We start from the raw sequence: 20724 nt of genomic DNA, 5'->3' as shown, positions 1-20724 counted from the left end.
AGCGCATATTCCCGCGCGGCTGCCGACGAGGATACATTATCCTCGCCATCAGATCCACCAGAATGGCAGGCGTCTGCGGCGGCCATATCTACCTCGGAATCAGAGGATACTAGAGAAGCAGGGGGAAGACATAGGGCGCTTTCTTCTAGTGGCATTTTTTAAAACGAAATCCACTTTTTGACACCAGGTTTTCCAAAACTGCTGTAAATGTAGACAGGGGCTGTGACCCGGAGGGTCCCGCAACCGCACTGTGGGTGAGATTTTGTCCAGGGACTACACATCTACTTAATACAAAAAAAACAGTGTCACTTTAAGAAAAAACTGCAAAAAATGCGATCTGCACCGCTGCACCACAAATCCCAGTCCTAGCACAGCCTGCAGCAGGGTGAATGAAAAATACCTACAGGACCACAGTAACATAGCACCAAAACGATATGGAGGGATATAGAAATGTTTTGTGCATAGAAAAAAATAATCTGAGACAGGATCAGGAAATACCTGGGTCATGTCTAGTGTCACCCTAGCTTCTTCCTACTGTCCAGCGATTGTGGACTCCAAGAAAATGGCCGCCCCATGAATTCCTATGGAGGAACTACCAAAACATAGCCGCCCATGCATTTCAATGGGAACATTTTTACATTGATGCACAGAGAAACTACAGCAAAATGACAGCCCCCACGGCGCGCCATGCGGTCTCCAGTATCCCCCAGGGGGGTCAGACAGTGGCATTGGGGGTCCCCAGGAGGGGCCCCACCAGGATAGCCCCCACCCAGAAGAGCCGCAGCGGCCACAATACATCCGTCCCCGAGGTAGGAACCTGCTTGTGAGGGAGAAAAGCCTAAGGGGGGGTCTGGTATCACCGAGAGGCCAGAGGAACCGAGGGATACCCGAGGGTCTAACTTTCCCAGGAAGGGGCCCACGTCCACCCCGAGACCGCCAGAGAAATGGGAGGGGACACTTACCATACCAACAGCATAAGGTGGGCCACTCCAAACAGACTACCTCTCCACCCGGGGTGGGGGTGCTGACGGCCAGAGGGTACGCTGCGACTGAGGGCAACCCAAGTCATATGTGTCCCAGCGAGGGGGCCACTATAACCTGCGCACGCTCGCTGGCCGGGCTGGGAGACCTTAAGGATCTAGCAAATCCAGTCCAAAACCCAGCTTGTAGTTCTCTCAGGAACAAAACGAACTAAAAAATAAAGTCTTACAAAAAGGTTGCAAAAAAAAAAACAGCTAACATCGAAGACCTAGCAGGGAAACTAGGTCCTACTCGTAAACTAGGCAGAAACAAACTGAAGGCTATAGCAGAGGGTGTGGGTGTATGCCTGCAGGGACGGCCCCATAGGCGTGGTAAAGCTTTTTCCTGCCTAGAGTTCTACTCCTGTAGGGGGCAGCATACACCCAATGGTCAAGAATTATATGGAGCTGCGTCTGTCAATGACCAATAGAGAAATCCCATTTTTTCTTTTGTTCATTGATGGACACAGCTCCTGATTCTTCTTAAACATTGAGATGTCCCAAAGCATTGTTAAACATAAGGGGTGGGAAAAAAGCAGAACAAAATTTCCAAGGCTAACTATAGCCAACCAGGTTACATGAAGCTCAACCATAAACAACTGGAGCTCCCCTGAATAACCAATTCACCCTCAAAGAGAACCAGGTCCTCTAAACAGCAGCCAGCAAAACTTTGCAGCCAAAAGAAGCATCCGCAGATGCCAACACATCCACTTTATAAAAATTTTGTAAAAGTGTGCACCGACAACCAGGTGGGCGCCATGCAAACCTGCGTCACTGACGCTTGATGAGGGAAGCCCAGGAGACACTAGGCTCCCTAGTAGAGTGCTCCTTGACAGGGAAAGGAGGAACCTGACCTCTGATGCAAAAAGCCTGAACCACCGTCTGTCTGATCCATGTAGGAATGGTCGCAGAAGAAGCGGACAACCCTTTGCGAGATCCGTCTGTGAGCACAAATAGAGTCTGACTTGCAAAAAGACTTGTAGCTGCCAGGTACACCCTAATTGCCTGGACCAAATCCAAAACAAGCAAGGTAATTTCCTTAGCCTGGGACACAGGGAAGGCAACACAATGTCTTCATTCAAATGACAGTCAGAGACCACCTTAGGAGGGAATGGCGCACAGGGGCGAAGCACTACCTTAAACCTGTGAATCACCTGTGAATAAGGTGAACAGGATAATGCCTCCTACTAGTAGGGAGCTAAGCCGTGGCCTAAACTTTCGGCCAGATCCGGCTGCGTGAGGCGCGTACCCACGGGTCAAAAGACCCACAGTGACAACCAAAGTTTTAGCGGGGCTGGGGGGAAGGAGGGGGACAAGTGCCAGGGAGGGGTCCACGTCCACCCCAAAACCCTCCAGGAGTAGAGGGGGGGGGCAGCTACTTACCATACAAAGAACAGGGTGGGCACCGCTCCAGACAGACCATCGCTCTATAGTAATGTGGGTGCTGTCGGCCAGGAGAAACGCTGCGACTCAGGCTGAGGCCAGGTCTTATGCGTCCTCGCAAGACATTTAACTTGCGGGCAAGCCCCTGTTTAGTGGGGCTATGTTGAAACCGACCTAGCATGGAGCTGTGGTCTGCATGGGCTCGCTGGCCAGACTGGGGGGACCCTCTAAATATAGATTATCCAGTCCGTCGCCCAGTCCAGCAATTGATTGTAGATTCTCACAAGAACAAAATAAGAAAGATAGGAAAAAATTCCATTTAAAAATAAAAAATTGCCAGAACCAGAGATCCCAGCAAGGAACTAGGCCCTTACTTCTGACTAGGCAGAAAAAAAAAAACTGGGTGCCTATAGCTGAGAGTGGGTGTATACCCCCTGGGACTGCCCATAGGCTTAGTCAAGCTTTTTCCTGCCTAGTGTTCTACTCCTGTAGGGGGCAGTATAACCCAATGGTTAGAAAGAATCAGGAGCTGTGTCCGTCAATGAACGAAAGAAAAATTACACTTTGTTCTAAGTTATTTTCTATGCCTGACATTTTCTGACTCTGATCCTGTAGTAACATCATGAGTCAACCAAGAGTTTCGAACACTAGGCTGCTTACCAGGAAAAGGACAGGTTGATAGCTGCTTTTTAGTAAAGGAGAAAGTTGTTATGGGTGCTTTTCAGACCCAAGCAGGGAGAAGAATGTGGGACCCGAGTGGTTATATTTGCAGGAGATTGCATACCACATTCTCAGTTTGGGCTGTGAGGATGGATTCATAGCTTTTCTTGCAAATAGTATAAAACAATGACTAACCTATGGACATGTATTGACAGGATTTAAAATGAATAGGCGTGAATGGGCTCCTAAAGGCTTCTGTTTTACAAAGTTACCCAACCACTAGTTTTCTTATGGGTTTTATACATAAATCTGTAATATTCTTTGGCGCCAAACACTTGATCGGCAACAACAGTTTAGGTGATGATGCACCTCCTCGTTAAGAACATCCGCATGACGCTGGGAGCTGCCCGGAATTACATTTTAAAGGCGGTATATTTATACCTCCTCTTTGGGACTGCATCGTCACTTGCACTTTTTTTGGGCATATCTGGCACTGTACCTTTTATCATGGACATAACAGACAACATAAACTAAACCAGTTGGTGGTCAATTGACTCAATGTTTTTCACACACACCAGGACTGATCTTTATAAGATCCCTGTGGGGTTTTTGGGTTTCACATTCTGACACTATTTCAATTTTTATTTCTGTTCTTTTCTCCTCACATACTCTGCACATATAACTAGTGTTCACTGTTTAGGCTATGGTGGATTCTCTATCCTATCACACATTTATTTAATATTTTAGCACACGACCACACTCACTCCATTGGTTCTTTCCTTTCCTTTATTTGGGCTCCAACCATCAGCCACACTATATATGTCACCCAAATAATTAACATATTTGCATTACAACTATGTACATCATATACATTCCCCCCATGGAGATTTGCACTCTCCCTGCAGTCCTCGCATCGCTATCAAACGTGCATGGGTATCACTCCCACAGTTCCTGGTACAGACCCTCCTAGATGGCCCTTGGTCCTATACACCATATGTCAGCAGTTAAGAGCTGATTTGTAAGTAATAACTTGTGAAGGGCATCGGTCTAATTTGGTTTCTTCAATACATTGTTTGCAAATCATTCAGATACACTGTTGTTGATATATATACGTTTTTTGTAGACACATTAATTGCGCCTGCTCCTGAGGAAGTGAAGTGAATTCCAAGAAATGCATAGAGAAATACAGAGTCTAATCTTTCTGTTTTAATCATGTATTTCGATGTTTGTCTTTATACTTATTTTTGTTTATCACAGACCAACATTGTAACTTGATTATGATTTTCCACAAATCGGCTCTCAATCTCACATATCCCCATTAGTGGGTTATGGCTCACCTGTATCATGGATGTATATAATTTATTTTATGAAGTGGAGCAATTATTATTTTTTATTATTTTTTTTTAATTTGCTGATGAGACTACCCATCAAAATAATTGTTCGTAACAATATTAATTTGTGTACTCTAATGTATGCCATGTCTACATGCAATATACCAAGTGTTGGTTACACGCCTCATTTAAAGTCCCAAACCTTTTTCCTTCTTACACAATTTGTATGTACCTCATTCAAAGTCCCAAACCTCTTATGTTCTCGCAAATATATCTGTACATGTATAAAATTAAAAATATAATTTACAGCTTCTCTGCCTATCTGCAAAATGCTTGCTTCCTATTCACTTTTTGCTTGTACATACATAATTTGATAAGAGATTCATTTTAATTTTGATGTCTGCAGCTGACAAAGATATTCATCCTTTCCGTTTAGTAATTTGCTGCTTCAAGGGAAAGGTATTATGTCAAACACAGGAAAAAATATGATTGTCACAAAAAAAAAATGACAACAAGCATGAGAAACCTGTAGCTAAATAGGGAAATATAAAAAATAACTCCTATTAAATGGGATTACAAATTAGTCTTACAACTGCTCATTTAGACCACTAAATATTAAATTAAAATAGAATACTCACTGAGGTTTCCTGTAAATATACATCTTCTCCCTTTCATGGTCTTCTTCTTTTTCAGACTCCTCAGAGGATGAGGAAGAAGTGTCTTCTCTCTTTTCTTCAGTCTGGAAAGGAATGCCTGGTGAAAACACTAGTGGGGTGTTTGGGGAACTGAACACGGGATGTGCACCATCACTAATGGATGAGTAATGAGATGGACCATCAATGGTAACTGACAACAGATCACCATCTACCTCCTCTGGAAACTGTTTAAGGGGGAAAAGAAAAACAACAACAAAAAAAAACAGTTATATGGCAGTGTTTAGCTCTCATTACCAGGAATAAAATTGTCAGGTAATTCAAAAACACCGCCAGACTGATAGGTAAAACAGTTGGAAAATCCCAAGAATTTCCGTAATGAAAGACAAAAATGAGCTGGTGAGCAATGGAAGAGATGGGATGGGTTAATGTTGTGATCAATAAAAGCACACAGTTATGGAGGACACCCAGCCACCGAGAGTAAATAAAAATGAAAGCGCTGCAGTAGTAAAAATTGTAGTTTGAATCACCAAGATGTCCTGAAAATCAAAGGTCTATTAGTAAAAGAAACTGTTCATGCAAATATATGTAGCAAATTGTACAGCAACATATTTTTACTGCCGGCAATGAGATGCATTTGTTGTTTCATCAATGGACAAAATTCAGTGCCCTTGTATAATTAACCTTATCTGGTTAGGCTCTCTAAAAACCTATGTTATATTTGAGTTATTTGAGTGAGATGGGAGAAGCCTACCCCTACCGGAGTAGGCTTCTCCCATCTCACTGGCTTCTCCCATTACAAATAAAAAATAAAAATGAATAAATATTAAAAACCTCAATGTAAAGAACCTTATACCCACAGTTGATCCAGAGAAAGGCAAAAAAACATTAAAGCATGGTTTAATTTGTTCCACCAAGGGAAAAAAATAATTCCTGATATGCTAAAGCAATTGAATATTTACTGGATCAGCAATCTCTGGTGTTATTACTTGAAAATGATAATATCCAGCTATATTTTGTGCATTTAGGAATGCATCCAGCATGTTTTGAAACAATCAACTGAGCTGGCTTGAACTAGGGAGACTATTCAGCATTTTCAAAGCTCTTACTGTAGAAAAACCTTTCTGTATGCTGAGGTTAAACCTCTTTTTTTTCAGTCGCAAAGAGGACCCTCTTATTGTTTGTAATGACCTTAAAGTAAATAACTTTAAAACCAAGCTTATTATTTGGACAAGTTTTGATATGGAGATTATATCACCATGTAGAATGCCGCTTCTCAAGGGAGAATAAATTGAGTTCAACTAATATTCCCTCATAGCTGAGGTCCTACATGCCTCTTATCAATTTGAATGCCCTTCTCTGCACTCCCACCAGTTCCCCAATAAGCTTTCTGTGAACTGTTGCCTAAAACTAAACTGCATATTTGTTCTGCCTTGAGTTCCACCTTGAAAATAGCAGCACATTTTCTGTGAAGGAAAGGGTTGTGTAATCGAAGTCACTGCTGCCACTGACTGCTCATGAGATGCGGCAATTTCCCTACTTGCTGTTGAACTGTTCTCCTTGCAAGAGAGGAAGTTGAACTTGAGAACTTGTGGTGCAACAATCTTCTTGAATTTCCCCCCCATCAGTCATCAAATTGTCATCTGTGGGAAGCTCTGATGTGAGGAAGCAAAGCCCTTCTTTTTCCAAGATGGCTTTCTCCACACAAAGACACAGTGTAAAATGAGAAATAGAAGTCAGTAATGGGGAAATGATCAGCTGCAGGATGCCTTCAGAATGGTATTTACTATATTGCCCCCTGATTTTTACCATTTAGTCAGCTACAACAGTTCAGGTTATTTTTAACTTTAATCTGTAAACCCTTGTACCTTACACATTGCCTTGTTTACCACATTTATATGTAGTGTATTTGTTGTTTGGACCAACTGGGAGCAGGTCTATAAAGTAACTTCAAATGATTGTAAAGGCGGAAGAAGTTTGTCACCTTCATGCATTCAATGCATGAAGGTAAAAAACCTTCTATGTGCTGCTCCCCCCTCTGACCCCCAACCCCCCCGGTACTCACATAAGTCCCCTCTCAATCTAGCAATGAGCACGGGAGCCTTGATTGTCCTAGGTTTCTCTCTCCTCATTGAGAGAGCTGGGAGCCATGGCTCTGTTTGTCTTATGGACACATAGAGCGGGGCTTGGGAGCTAGCACCAGTGCCCCCATAGCAAGCAGCTTGCTACTGGGGGCACTGGTCAAGGGTGAGGACCCAAGGAGCACCTGCGGGGGACCCGAGAAGAGGAGGATTGGGGCTGCTCCATGCAAAACCACTGCATAGGGCAGGTAAGTATGACATGTTTATCATTAAAAAAAACAAAACAAAAAAAAACTAAACTTTACTAAAACTTTTATTTATAATCTATATGCCCATGGGGATTTTAGAGGTTCTTACAGACAGATGCATTTGCCCACTGATATTAAACAAATACATAAAACTGAGCTACTGAGCGTTTGTGTTAGCACCGGCATTGAATAAAACGAATTGATGCACATTCTGCTTACATTTCAGGTGGTAAAGATTAAAAGTAATTAACATTTGCATGAAGTTAGTGTGAAATTTACAAATACCTTGAAATACCCTTCCTCCAAAGAACTGCGAGATTGACGATTTATCCCTAAAACTGTTTTATTTAACTTCATTTATTGAAAAAGAAAAAAAAAAATTAAAAACACTTGATTTTAGATAACACTCATAAACCAACAGATGTAATACAAAGATAAAACTTACATTAGGGGATGAAATCATAAATGTATCTAAGATGCCACCCTATAAAATCAACTTTGTAAATAAAAATAAACTGAAATTAAAAAACTTGGTTTCTTTGCGTACATCACCGGACACAGAGCCATAAATTATAACATATGGGTTATATAGCTACCTACAGGTGAAGGACACTGGCAACCAATAAGAAAGGGTGACCCCCTATATAACCCCTCCCACACTGGTCGTGACGGGTGAAGATTGGATTCCGGTTCATACAGAATCTTGCGGCAGGCTGATGAGTCCAATTTAAAATATTTACCTATTCAGCAAACCTTGAAGGTAAAAATTGCTGGCATAATTGCAAATTGTAAATATTTTATGCATTGTTCCCTTTAAAAAGATAACAGAGACCGAGTGCCATGTGAGTCTCTGAATGAGACTAAGGATGTTAAGCCTAGGCAAAATACATCCTGTTAAGCATTATTTCTGTGCTTCTTTTTCACCCTGTGCGGATCAACTGATAGGTATCAGCTGTGACAAACCAATGTGTGCATGAGACTATGGATGTTAAGCTATGAAAAAATACATCTTTTTAAGCATTATTTCTGTGCTCGTTTTTTCTGACACACTGTGTTCACCCTGTGCTGATAACCTGATAGGTATCAGCTGTGACAAACCAATGTGTGCATGACTGTGGATGTTAAGCTGTGCAAAATACATCTTGTTGACAGCTCTGGCTTTTCCTCTGGGATTAAATGTGCCATTTATAGCAATTGTGATTATATGAGCTTGTGCAGATGTGGAAATGATGAAAAGTTTGTTTAAAACGTTATTTCTTTGCTTATTGTTATCACACTGTTTTCTTGCCCTGGGCTGATCACCTGAAGGGTATCAGCTGTGACAAACAAAATTCAGCCTAAGCTGCTCTCAACCCCATGTGGTTGCTGTTTTCGCCTTGGTGCATAAGCGCCCGCATGTATGTCTCCTCCCTTGATAGCGTGTTTGTGGCGAAGGCCATTCACGCGCAAGAGAGAATCTTTGCCTTTAAATACAGGCGTACGCCGCATGGAGGAAAAAGTTTACTAAGAAATGGATGCTGCCATTTCTTCGGTTAACGAGAGTTTAACCTGCTCTATGGATAATGCCCAGGTTTTTAAAGATCCAGCAGATAAGAAGTTGGAATCTTTATTGAAAGCCTCCTTTGCGGTTGCAGGACCTGCGATACAACCAGCAGTAGCGGTCATAGGAGTTTGTCAGTCTTTAAAAGACAGTATGAAGCAAGTGTCCAAGACAGTTCCTTCTCAAGGAGAGTCTGTGAAAGATCGGTCAGCTCTACCTCGCACTTTATGTTTCGCAGTGGATACGCTTAAGGACTCCATAAGGCAAATGTCACGAGTTGCTCTGATGACAGTGCATATGTGCAGAATCCTTTGGTTAAAGCGGAGTTCCGGCCAAAAAATCGACATAGTTGATTTTGGGCCATCCGCTTGCTTCTAGGTCACCTGAAACAGAAATGGATAATTAAGATTTTTTTTTTTTACTTACCTTGTAATTGCAGAAAAATATACTCACCTTTCTTCCACTTCCTCCCTCGGCGGCCGCGGCCCGCGCCGTCACTTCCGCTTTGCAATGATTCCTGGGAGCTGAACGTCATCGCTCCCAGGAATCAATGCGCCTGCACCGGCCCTGACGTCAGTTCCGGTGCAGGCGCGTCATACCTTGCTAAACAGCTTCTGGGCATGCCCAGTAGCTGTGCAGGGATGACGCTGCAGCCCCGGAAGTGACGGCGGGGCCGGCGCAGTGCATCGTTGGAGAAGAAATTTTCAAAGAAAGTATTTCTTCTAAAAGGTAAGTGCGAACCGGGACAGATCCGGCTGGCTTCCCTTTTCAGGGAGAAAGTATTTTTGGTGACGATTTGGATACATTTATCCAAAAGATCTCGGGGGGTGGAGTACATTGCTACCTGTGAAAAGGAAGAGCAAGTGTCCTTTTAAGATCCACAGACCTAATTCCAGGACCTGAACCAAGCCTTCAGGGCAGGGTCAGAAAAAGCCCTGGGCCCAGAGATCAGCCAAGTCTTCCTCTAAGCCTACTCTGTGAAGGGGCGCCCCCACTCACTTGGGTGGGGGGAAGGCTGCAGCAGTTCTCAAAGGTTTGGGTTAAAACGATCCAAGACAACTGGGTTATTTCCACCATTTCACAGGGGTACAAACTGGAATTTTGGGTGTTCCCAGATCTTCGGTTTATAAGGTCAAGTATACTGACAGATCCCCTAAAAAGAAGGTCTCTCCTTCTGGCGTTAGACCAACTGAGGGCTCAAAGAGCGATAATGAATGTTCCGCCAGAGAACGAAAGATTCAGGGATTTTTACTCAAACCTGTTCATAATCTCCAAACCAAGCGGAGATGTGAGACCTATTCTGGATCTCAAAGCTCTAAACCAGTTTCTGAACGTTTGTACTTTCTGTATGGAGTCAATTCATTCAGTCATAGCATCCCTGCAGGGAGAGGAATTTCTAGCATCCATAGGCATCAAATATGCATATCTTCACGTGCCTCTATCCCAGGCTCATCATGTGCAAAATAAGCCAAGTTATAATGTGCATGCAGTATATTAAAGTGCTAAAATTTGCAATATACTCACATAATTGTGCAAAAGAAATGTAAACAAATCACTCATAAGGTGCACTAATAAATAAATGTCCATGTAAAGTGCATCAATAGTTCATAATAATTTCTTCACGTCCCAAAAGGTGCAAAACTTGGCAAATAAGGTGCTTAAAAGTGCTCGTTCTTCCTCCACCACATAAAGATGGCCCTCTCACCTCAAGGTTAGACCTGTGTTTCACCACAAGGTCTAATCAGCTGTTCCCATGAGGTAATAAAATAAGCCGCACCACCGTATCTAAAATCGTTCCTTTAACCACTTAGTATGCTTGGCTAATCTCCACTTATATGGCTACTACCACATTCATATATGCTGCATATGAAAAAAGCTATTCCCAGATTTGATGTCAGAAAAAGGCGTATGGCGGGGGAATGTGGCGTGTCTTCCTGTTCTAACAACGTAGATTTGGGGTTATCAGGTACAGATAAATCTGCACCTGGTAACCCCAAATCGACGTTGTTAGAACAGGAAGACTAGCTGTTTTCATGTGCAGCATTTATGAATGTGGTGGTAGCCATATAAGTGGAGATTAGCCCGGCATATTAAGTACTAAGTGGTACCTTGAGGTGAAAGGCCATCGTTATGTGGTGGAGGAAGCACAAGCACTTTTAAGCACCTTATTTGCCAAGTTTTGCACCTTTTGGGATGTGAAGAAATTAGTATGAACTGTTAATGCACTTTACATGGACATTTATTTATTAGTGCACCTTATGAGTGATTTGTTTGCATCTTTTTTGCACAATTATATGAGTATATTGCACATTTTAGCACTTTAATATACTGCATGCACCTTATAACTTGGCTTATTTTGCACATGTGTACTATTTATTATGCATAAGTAGTGCTGTATCATTTGATTACTAATAGATCGATTGGCTTCAGCTCTAAGCCGAAATGTCCTCCAGACAGTACAGTTCCTAGAACGTCTGGGTTGGATACTGAACTTGGCAAAGTCAGCATTACAGCAGGTTCAGCGTCTGGAATATCTGGGTCTTCTTGTGGACACGGTACAGGCAAAGATATTCTTGCCAACAAGAAAGGTCACAGACCTGAAGGATCTGGTTCGGTCCATAGTAAGGCTGAGATATCCTTCTATACATCTTTGCATGATGTTACTAGGGAAGATGGTGTCCGCATTTGAGGCAATTCCCTATGCTCAATTCCATGCCAGACCCTTACAGAACAACATTCTGTCTACATGGACCGGAAGGGTTCAGTCTCTGGACTGTCTCATGTCTCTGGTACCAAGAGTATGTCAGGGTCTGAATTGTGGGTTGTTGACCAGAAATCTTCAGAAGGTGAAATCCTTTCTTCCAGTGACCTGGAAAGTGGTGACTAGAGGTGCCAGTCTCTCCGGCTGGGGAGCGGTTCTGGAGAAAGCCAATGTCCAGGGGAAATGGTCTTGGGTAGAGAGACGCTTCCCCATCAACATTCTGGAAATCCGAGCAGCCAGTAAGGCTTTGAAATTCTGGACGCCCAGACTTCGGGGTCACCCTATCAGGGTGCAATCCAACAATGCCACAGCCATGGCTTATATCAACCATCAAGGAGGCACAAAGAGTCAGTCAGCTAAGAAAGAGGTGGATATCATCCTATCCTGGGCAGAGAAGTTTGTGCCATGCCTGACAGAAGTTGTTATTCCAGGAATAGAGAACTGGTAGTCAGATTTTTTGAGCTGTCGACAGATGTTTCCGGGGGAAGGGTCCTTATATCCTGAGATTTTTCAATCAATCTGCCTACGCTGGGGGGTCCCAGACGTAGTTCTGTTGGCATCCAGGTTCAACAAGTTGAATAGATTTGTGTCCAGGACCAGGGATCCACTCGCAGTCGGAGTGGATGCTTTGGTGACTCCTTGGAAGGAGTATTCCCTGATTTATGCCTTTCCTCTGGTGCAGCTGATACAGCGTCTGTTGCGCAGGATCCAGCTAGAGGGAAAACCAGTAATTCTGGTAGCTCCGGCATGGCCGAAGAGGGTTTGGTATGCACAAATCCAAGGGTTGACAGTGACGAGGCCTTGGGCTCTTCCAATGCGTTCGGACCTACACTCTCAAGATCTTATATTACACCCTGCTGTACAGTCTCTAAATTTGACGGATTGGCCATTGAAGCCTTAATCTCGAAGGAGCGGAGTGTATCTGGTCATGCAGTTCATACGCTGAAAAACGCTAGGAAACCAGTCTCTAGAAACATTTATTACAGGGTCTGGAAATCCTACATTGCCTGGTGTGAAGCCAGGAAATGGCATCCCCGCAAATATATCATTGGGAAAATTCTAGCTTTCCTTCAAGCAGGGATAGATATGAAATGAGCCTTGAGCACTATTAAAGAGCAAATTTCAGCCTTATCGGTTTTCTTCCAAGAAACGATCACTTCCCATTCGTTTGGTTCAGACCTTCATCTGGGGAATGTTACGTTTGCTTCCGCCTGTGAAGCCACCATTGTGTCCTTTGGACTTAAATTTGGTGCTGACAGTTTTACAAAAACAGCCTTCTGAGCCTCTGGGGCAGGCTCCCCTGGTTCTTTTAACCAGAAAACTGGTCTTTTGATTGCAAAAACTTTAGCTAGAAGGGTATCTGAACTAGCAGCTCTTTCTTGTAAAGAGCCATTCTTGATTTTTCATCAAAATAGGTGATTCTATGTCCACACCCAGGTTTTTTGCCCAAGGTGTGTCCGCTTTTTATTTGAATCAGAACATTATACTGCCTTCCTTTTTTCCAGATCCTCAATCAGAGGAGGAAAAGTTACTGCATTCTCTTGATGTAATGCGTGCACGCAAGTTTTACTTAGAGAAATCAGCTCGGATTCGTAAGGAAGGGGTTGGCAGCATCTAAGTCTACGATTTCTCATTGGAGTCGCCAGGGTATTACCCAGGCATATGGTTTAGAAGGGAAGGTTCCACCTTTTCCTGTAAAGGCATATTCGACCAGAGGAGTAGGTTCCTCTTGGGCATCAAGCCTCTATGGCTCAGATTTGCAAGGCCACAACCTGGTCGCCTGTGCATGCGTTCACTCATTTCTATCAAGTGGATGTTGGGACCCAGGAGGAATCTGCATTTGGCTGCAGTGTTCTGCAGGCAGTGGTGTAATCCTTTTTGTAGTCGGATGGTGGTATGTTTTGGTGTCCCCCTCCCCTCAGATGCATTGCTTTGGGACATTCCATATGTTCTGATTTATGGCTCTGTGTCCCGTGATGTACAAAAAGAAAAATTGATTTTTTAATACAGACTTACCTGTAAAATCCATTTCTTGAAATAATTCACGGGACACAGAGGTCCCTCCCCTCTACTATGAAGCCTTTATTGCTTGCTACAAAACTGAAGTGCTTCCCGTGTGGGAGGGTTAATATAGGGGAGCATCCTTTCTGATTGGTTGCCAGTGTCCTTCACCTGTAGGTGGCTATATAACCCATATGTTATGATTTATGGCTCAGTGTCCCATGATGTACTTCAAGAAATGGATTTTACAGGTAAGTCTGTAATAAAGAATCCATTTTTTGAAATGAGCACGCTTTTTAATCATTTTACGGGGATTCTGAATCTTCCATGTACTAACACAGAGTGGACCCCACCTCCTGCAATTACCTGGTTTTTCACAAGCAAGTGATCTTATCTCCTGCAGCCCAACTTAAGACTGTGCCCTACCCATTTGTTTACAATAGCACACTATAACCTCTACAGTAATATGTAAATTATAGGCAAATACTTAATAACTTTGTAACCAACCAATAGGAGCACAAGCTCAGATTCTGGTGAGATGGGCCATTTAAGTTTGAGCATTATACTTACACTATCCTGAATGTTGAATGTTACTCTTGGACCTGCAGGAGAAGCAGCTTCAATACGAATTTCTGGAAGCTCTTCACCATCTACTCTAGAACTAAACAGGAAAGCAAATATATATGATTTCTTTCTCCAGGTATAATGACAGTTAAAAATACTTCAGGGTAAAGAAAGTAACAAGCTTGACAAAAATCACCAGAAGGGATACACATCAATTTAGAAGATTAGTTTAGAAGCAAAAGGTTATCAGCATTAACAATATACTTGCAAAGAACTATATATTGTCTATTACAAGTTGATATCTACGTGTTAGTTGGGCAAAAGCTTCATTGTGCATATTACTGTTTGTGCTTAAAAAATCATGCTACACCACTGCATAAAAACTACCAAGAACACAGAAAACTGCTGATGCCCCTATTTAGCATGCTCTAATCCCACACGGGCAAGTAGAACAAGTTGTTGCACTAGCATGTGCACATTCAATAATGTCAGCAAGATGATAAACTGCTGTGAATAAAGGCATGCATGGTATAAGAAAAGCACCATGGTACTTAAATATAATCCCTATGGTTTGTAGAAGAAAAATGTATCTCAAAATAGATAATTTGGTCTTTTTTTTTTTTTTTAAACTTGAGCATACAAAAGACTCACTTTTTCATTTGAAGCATATAAAAAAAAAAAAGAAAAAATGGCAACCAAGTGAGTTGTTGGGCCCACGACTGTATACACTCCTATTTCTTCTGCTACTGTGCACATAATTCTTAACACAGTTAAAGTAATTGTAAAGTCTCGTTTTAAAAAAAAAAAATAACAAACATGTTATACTTACCTCATATGCGCAGTTGGTTTTGCACAGAGCACCTGGGGGCACCGGAGCAGAGATTCAGACAGGGAGCTGCCATTCAGCCCCGCCCCCTATCTCTCCTGATTGGCTAACTGACTTTAATTGACAGCTGCAGGAGCCAATAGCGCCGCAGCTGTGTCCAATCAGGAGGGAGAGTTTTGGAGGGGTGAGACACTCGTGGACATCGCTGGATAGAGAGGGGGCTAAGGTAAGTATAAGGAGGTGCTGGGGAGGCTACTACACACAGAAGGCTTTTTATCTTAATGTATAGGAATGCATTAAGATAAAAAAAAACCTTCTGACTTTACAACTCCTTTAAAGAAACTGAATTAATATGTTAAACCCTTGAGAGTATAAAGCATCATGTACCTGGCTCTTTCTGTTCGTTTCAGAGGTGGTCTTCCGGAAGCAGTGATACTCTTGGAACGATTGTAGCTTGGTTTATATCCAAGACCCCATTTATCTTTCAAGGAGGCTGCCTAGTGGAGAGAGAATTTAAACAAGTAAAAATCTTCTTAACAACTTAACAATATTGTATTATATACATTTAAATGCTCTCCAGCAACCTACCCTCATGCTAGATCTGCGCAGCTTCTTTCGAACATCTCTACGGATGTCATTTACTGCCACTGACTCCAAGTGTTGATAGCGCTGAATTTCCTGGTTTATGGTTCCTTCACTTGCCCCAAGTTTTCTTACAAAAAACAGCATGCCTAATTAGTTTCAATGTCAACATTTAATACATTATTTTCAGTATGATATTGAGCCATTATGTCTAAAATGCTCTTTCATATCTGTACACACACTGCCATGCATATTTGACAGAAAACCTAAAATCACTTCTAAATATGAAAATAATATGAAAATTATTGAAAAGTGCTAATATCTTCTGAGTAGGGTTGGACGGCAGATATTAAAAAAGAATAAGGATCACAGGGTATATGCAGGTGAGCATTGCTTTTCATCTACCAATACCAAATGAAGTGCAAATATTTGCCATTATCGTATAGTACTGACATACTAGTTTACACTTTCACTATCGGATCAGTGTTTTCCCCTGTGGAGCTTATGATCTGATGTTTCTTCAGCAGCTCCATAATACAAGAAAGAACACTTCACAACCGGGGGCCAAATTACATAATTAATCTGCTTGAGGAAAGACCATCCAGTCTAACCAACAAAGAAAAAAAAATGACACAAAAGACCGTTCATTTGCTGCTAAATTTTTGGATTGTGGGAACAAACTAGAGCAGCCACAAGAGTCCCATGTAAATATGAGAAAATACATACAACAGCATACAGCTAGGGGATTTAACATGCTTTGATTACATGTTCTCCAAGCTGTTACCTTTGATTTATTGTGTTTACTACCCAGTTCTTGTGCATATCATAGGATATAATACACATGTGCAACAGTCACAGCAATAGCTAGGGAATATGTTTTTGCATGAATTATATATTTTCCAGATATACTAAACTATATTCCTGTAAAAGCTGCTTACTTCAGATCATCAATAACTTTGGCTTGTTCATTGAGTTCTCGTATATCAACCAAGCGTTTCACAAATTTCCTTCCTCTTGGATCAGCACTCTGGCTTCCAAGCTGCCCAGGTCGTCTATGATCAACAGTCTCCTAGGAAAATATAATTTGTTACATACTAATTTTTCAAAACACAAGGATATATTAACTTGATCAAATGAAACCAATCTCCCTGTGAGTTAGGCATGCAATAATCATAGATTTAGTACAGATTTCATTCCTTATACAATTCACCCAATTAAATGATGTGGGTTGATTTGAAGACCATCTTTATTTTACTTTATTTATTTTTCTTTTTTTTTTTTTTTACATACATTTGCCCATGAGCGAGACCTGCTTGCGCTTGTGTGTTTACTGACAGGACCGGAGTCAGATATTTTTGAACCAGAGAGATAATCTGCAGGGACTGAGTAACGTTGACGTTTGTGGTTCAGGCCAAGTAGGTGATTTACAAGTCGCTGGCCAAGGGTAGGCTTGTGGCTTTCTCCATTTATAAAAACTGCTTCTGAATTCTGGACAGTAAACATTATGGTTAGTTCTCCGACAATCCAGTAATATACTAAATTGATGAAGCAACTACCTTGCAAAGTTTAGAAGAAAGTAATGGAGGAAAATTAGCAAAGATAAAAATTATGAAAGGAGAGCATAGAGGGAGTATTTTAAACCAAAGTCTTTAGTGGCTCTATTGAGGGGCTATATTTCTGTCATACAACAGTATGCACACCTCCAGACTTACGCACACAAAACCCTCTAGTTAATAATGAGCACCTGACAGTGAGTGACAACAATAAGGGGTGTATTAAAAAAAAAAATAAAATTATATATATATATATATATATATATATATATATATATATATATATATATATATATAGTACTTTGCTTAGTGAAAGTGAATCTACATTAATTCTGTGCCAATAGGGCAAAAAACAAATGTTATGAGGCTAGTTCATGTGGTGTTAAAATGGAAAACATTTAATTTGGCCACTAGTTGGCATCACATATCATTGGAAATTCCTATAATACTTAGCACCATTTAATGGCCAAATAACTGGATCTTTGTCTTACCGTAAAATCCTTTTCTCTGTTGTTCATTGTCAGACTCAGCTCCATATCTTCTTGACCAATGGGTTTATGCTGCTCTCGATGGGAGTAGTGGGCAGTCTCAGGGGGTATACTCCCACTTCCTGCTTTAGGACTTCAGTTTTGTAACAAGCAGTGTCAGAAGAACAAAAAACCCAACTCAATAGAAGGGCAGGTGCTGTGTCAGTCAATGAACATCAGAGAAAAGGATTTTACGGCAAGACAAAAATCCAGTTTTCTTTTTCATTCATTGGCAGACACAGCTCCATATCTTCTTGACCGATGGGACGTCCCAAAGCAGTGTCAATATGAGGGGTGGGAATAACACAGCAAGGAAAAGCACACTTCCCAAAGGCTAAACATAGCCAACCAGGCAAAACAAGAGATCAACCAATAACAAGTGGAGCTCACCTGACAAAAATAACCAATAACACCCTCAAAGAGGACATAACCTCTCCATCAGTGGCCTGCAAAACCTTGCGGCCAATAGAAGCATCTGCAGATGCCAACACATCCAACTTATAACATTCTGTGAAACTGTGCACAGACGACCATATGGCTGCCTTGCATACCTGCATCACTGACGCCTGAGGACGGAAGGCCCAAGAGGCACTAAGCGCCCTCGTAGAACGCGCCAAACTAGGGAACGGAGGATCCTGACCCTAAAAGGAATAGGCCTGCACCACGGTCTGTATGATCCATCTGGAAATGGTTGCAGCAGACGCGGCCATCACCTTACGGGGTCCACCCATAAGGACAGAGAATCCAATTTCCCGAACGACTCAGTCACTGCCAGGTACACCCTGATTGCCCTAACCACATCTAAAGAATGTAAGGCAATCTCTTTAGGATGCTAAGGCTTAGGACACAGAGAAGGCAACACAATGTCTTCATATAAATGGAAACTAGAGACGACTTTAGGAAGAAACACCTGACAGGTAAGAAGCACCACCTTGTCTCTGTGAACCACCAGGTAAGGTGAACGACAGGACAATGCAGCCATCTCAGACACCCTGAGTGCAGAAGTAATAGCCAACAAGAGAGCTACCTTCTGTGTCAAAGTGTGCAGAGGGATCTCGCAAATATTTTCAAATGGCGGTTTCTGAAGAATTGACATCACCAAATTGAGGTCCCAAGGAGGCAACAGAGACCTCACAGGGGGAGCCAGGTGGTGGACCCCCTGAACAAAAATTTAAACCAAGGAATTTGTGGCCAACGGGCATTGAAAGAAAATTGCCAGGGCCGATATCTGGCCTTTGATGGTACCCAAGGCCAAACGCTGAGCTACACCTCGTTGGAGAAACTCCAAGACACGAGACCTAGAGAAAAAAACAGGGGGAAACCCCCCCAGAGACTCACAGCAAGTAATGTACGCCTTCCAGACTCAATGATAAATCTTCCTAGAAGATTTTCTATCTTTTAACAACCTAGGAATCAACGATTTAGACACCCCTCAATCTTTCAATAGCCAGGCTGTAAAAGCCAACAACTATAAAGCAGGATGGAAGATCGGTACTTGAGCTAACAGATCTTCTCTGAGAGAGAGTCTCCAAGGGACATCGGTGACCAGCCATACTAGGTCTGTGTACCAAGACCTGCAAGGCGGTCCAGTACCACTAGGATGACCGGAATCCCTTCTGCTTCGATCCTACACAGAAGTGTTGGCAGAAGAGTCAGCAGAGGAAATGCGTACATTAGCAGTGGCGGCTGGTGCTCAAAATTTTTTTGGGGGGGGGGCGCAAAAAGAAAAATGTAATAGGTATTGCTTCGCGCCAAAAAACGCAGTAAAAAATTGCGTGACTTTGAAGTCATGGTACAGGCATGGCACAGGTGATGGTATAGGCATGGCATAGGTGATGGTACAGGCATGGCACAGGTGATGGTACAGGAGATGGTATAGGCATGGCACAGATATGGTATCGGCATGGCACAAATATGGTATAGGCATGGCACAGATATGGTATAGGCATGGCACAGGTCATGGTACAGGAGATGGTATATCCCCCCTTTCAATGCAGAGACCAGCGTACATGCCCCCTTTCAATGCAGTGACCAGCGTACATGCCCCCTTTCAATGCAGAGACCAGCGTACATGCCCCCTTTCAATGCAATGAACACTGTGCTGTGCCCCCTTCAATGCAATGAACACGGTGCTATGCCCCCTTCAATGCAATAAACACTGTGCTGTGCCCCCTTCAATGCAATAAACACTGTGCTGTGCCCCCTTCAATGCAATGAACACTGTGCTGTGCCCCCACAATGCAGAGTTCAGCGTGCATGCCCCCTTCAATGCAACTGTGCTGTGCCCCCTTCAATGCAATGAACAATGTGCTGTGAGCCCCTTCAATGCAATGAACAATGTGCTGTGAGCCCCTTCAATGCAATAAACACTGTGCTGTGACCCCTTCAATGCAATAAACACTGTGCTGTGCCCCCACAATGCAGAGTTCAGCGTGCATGCCCCCTTCAATGCAACTGTGCTGTGCCCCCTTCAATGCAATGAACACTGTGCTGTGACCCCTTCAATGCAATAAACACTGTGCTGTGCCCCCACAATGCAGAGTTCAGCGTGCATGCCCCCTTCAATGCAACTGTGCTGTGCCCCCTTCAATGCAATGAACAATGTGCTGTGAGCCCCTTCAATGCAATAAACACTGTGCTGTGACCCCTTCAATGCAATGAACACTGTGCTGTGCCCCCACAATGCAGAGTTCAGCGTGCATGCCCCCTTCAATGCAACTGTGCTGTGCCCCCTTCAATGCAATGAACAATGTGCTGTGCCCCCTTCAATGCAAAAAACACTGTGCTGTGACCCCTTCAATGCAATAAACACTGTGCTGTGACCCCTTCAATGCAATAAACACTGTGCTGTGCCCCCACAATGCAGAGTTCATCATGCGTGCCCCCTTCAATGCAACTGTGTTGTGCCCCCTTCAATGCAATGAACACTGTTCCGTGCCCCCATCAATGCAGAGTTCAGCGTGCGAGCCCTTTTCAATGCAGAGCGCCACAGCAT

General features: G+C 42.7%; 1 protein-coding gene across 11 annotated transcripts in view; it reads right to left on the bottom strand.

Moving 5' to 3' along the window:
- Window positions 1-20724, bottom strand: part of BLTP1 (bridge-like lipid transfer protein family member 1) — a 754177-nt gene that overhangs the window by 154360 nt on the left and 579093 nt on the right. For 5 of the 11 annotated variants that reach the window (XM_082243836.1, XM_082243839.1, XM_082243842.1 and 2 more), the window contains 7 exons: window positions 16940-17137; window positions 16588-16718; window positions 15656-15779; window positions 15455-15564; window positions 14248-14338; window positions 7661-7726; window positions 5032-5273 (listed from right to left, as the gene is read on the bottom strand). In XM_082243836.1, the coding sequence (XP_082099962.1) occupies window positions 5032-5273; window positions 7661-7726; window positions 14248-14338; window positions 15455-15564; window positions 15656-15779; window positions 16588-16718; window positions 16940-17137 (962 nt within the window). The remainder of the gene's footprint in view (window positions 1-5031; window positions 5274-7660; window positions 7727-14247; window positions 14339-15454; window positions 15565-15655; window positions 15780-16587; window positions 16719-16939; window positions 17138-20724) is intronic. The other 6 variants (XM_082243845.1, XM_082243837.1, XM_082243843.1 and 3 more) reach the window with 5 other exon arrangements.

This window comes from Pelophylax lessonae (genome assembly GCF_965119305.1).
Source record: "Pelophylax lessonae genome assembly, chromosome: 1".
NCBI classification, from domain to species: domain Eukaryota; kingdom Metazoa; phylum Chordata; class Amphibia; order Anura; family Ranidae; genus Pelophylax; species Pelophylax lessonae.
The sequence above is the reverse complement of the archived record's forward strand: the minus strand, read 5'-3'. Positions and strand labels throughout refer to the sequence as shown.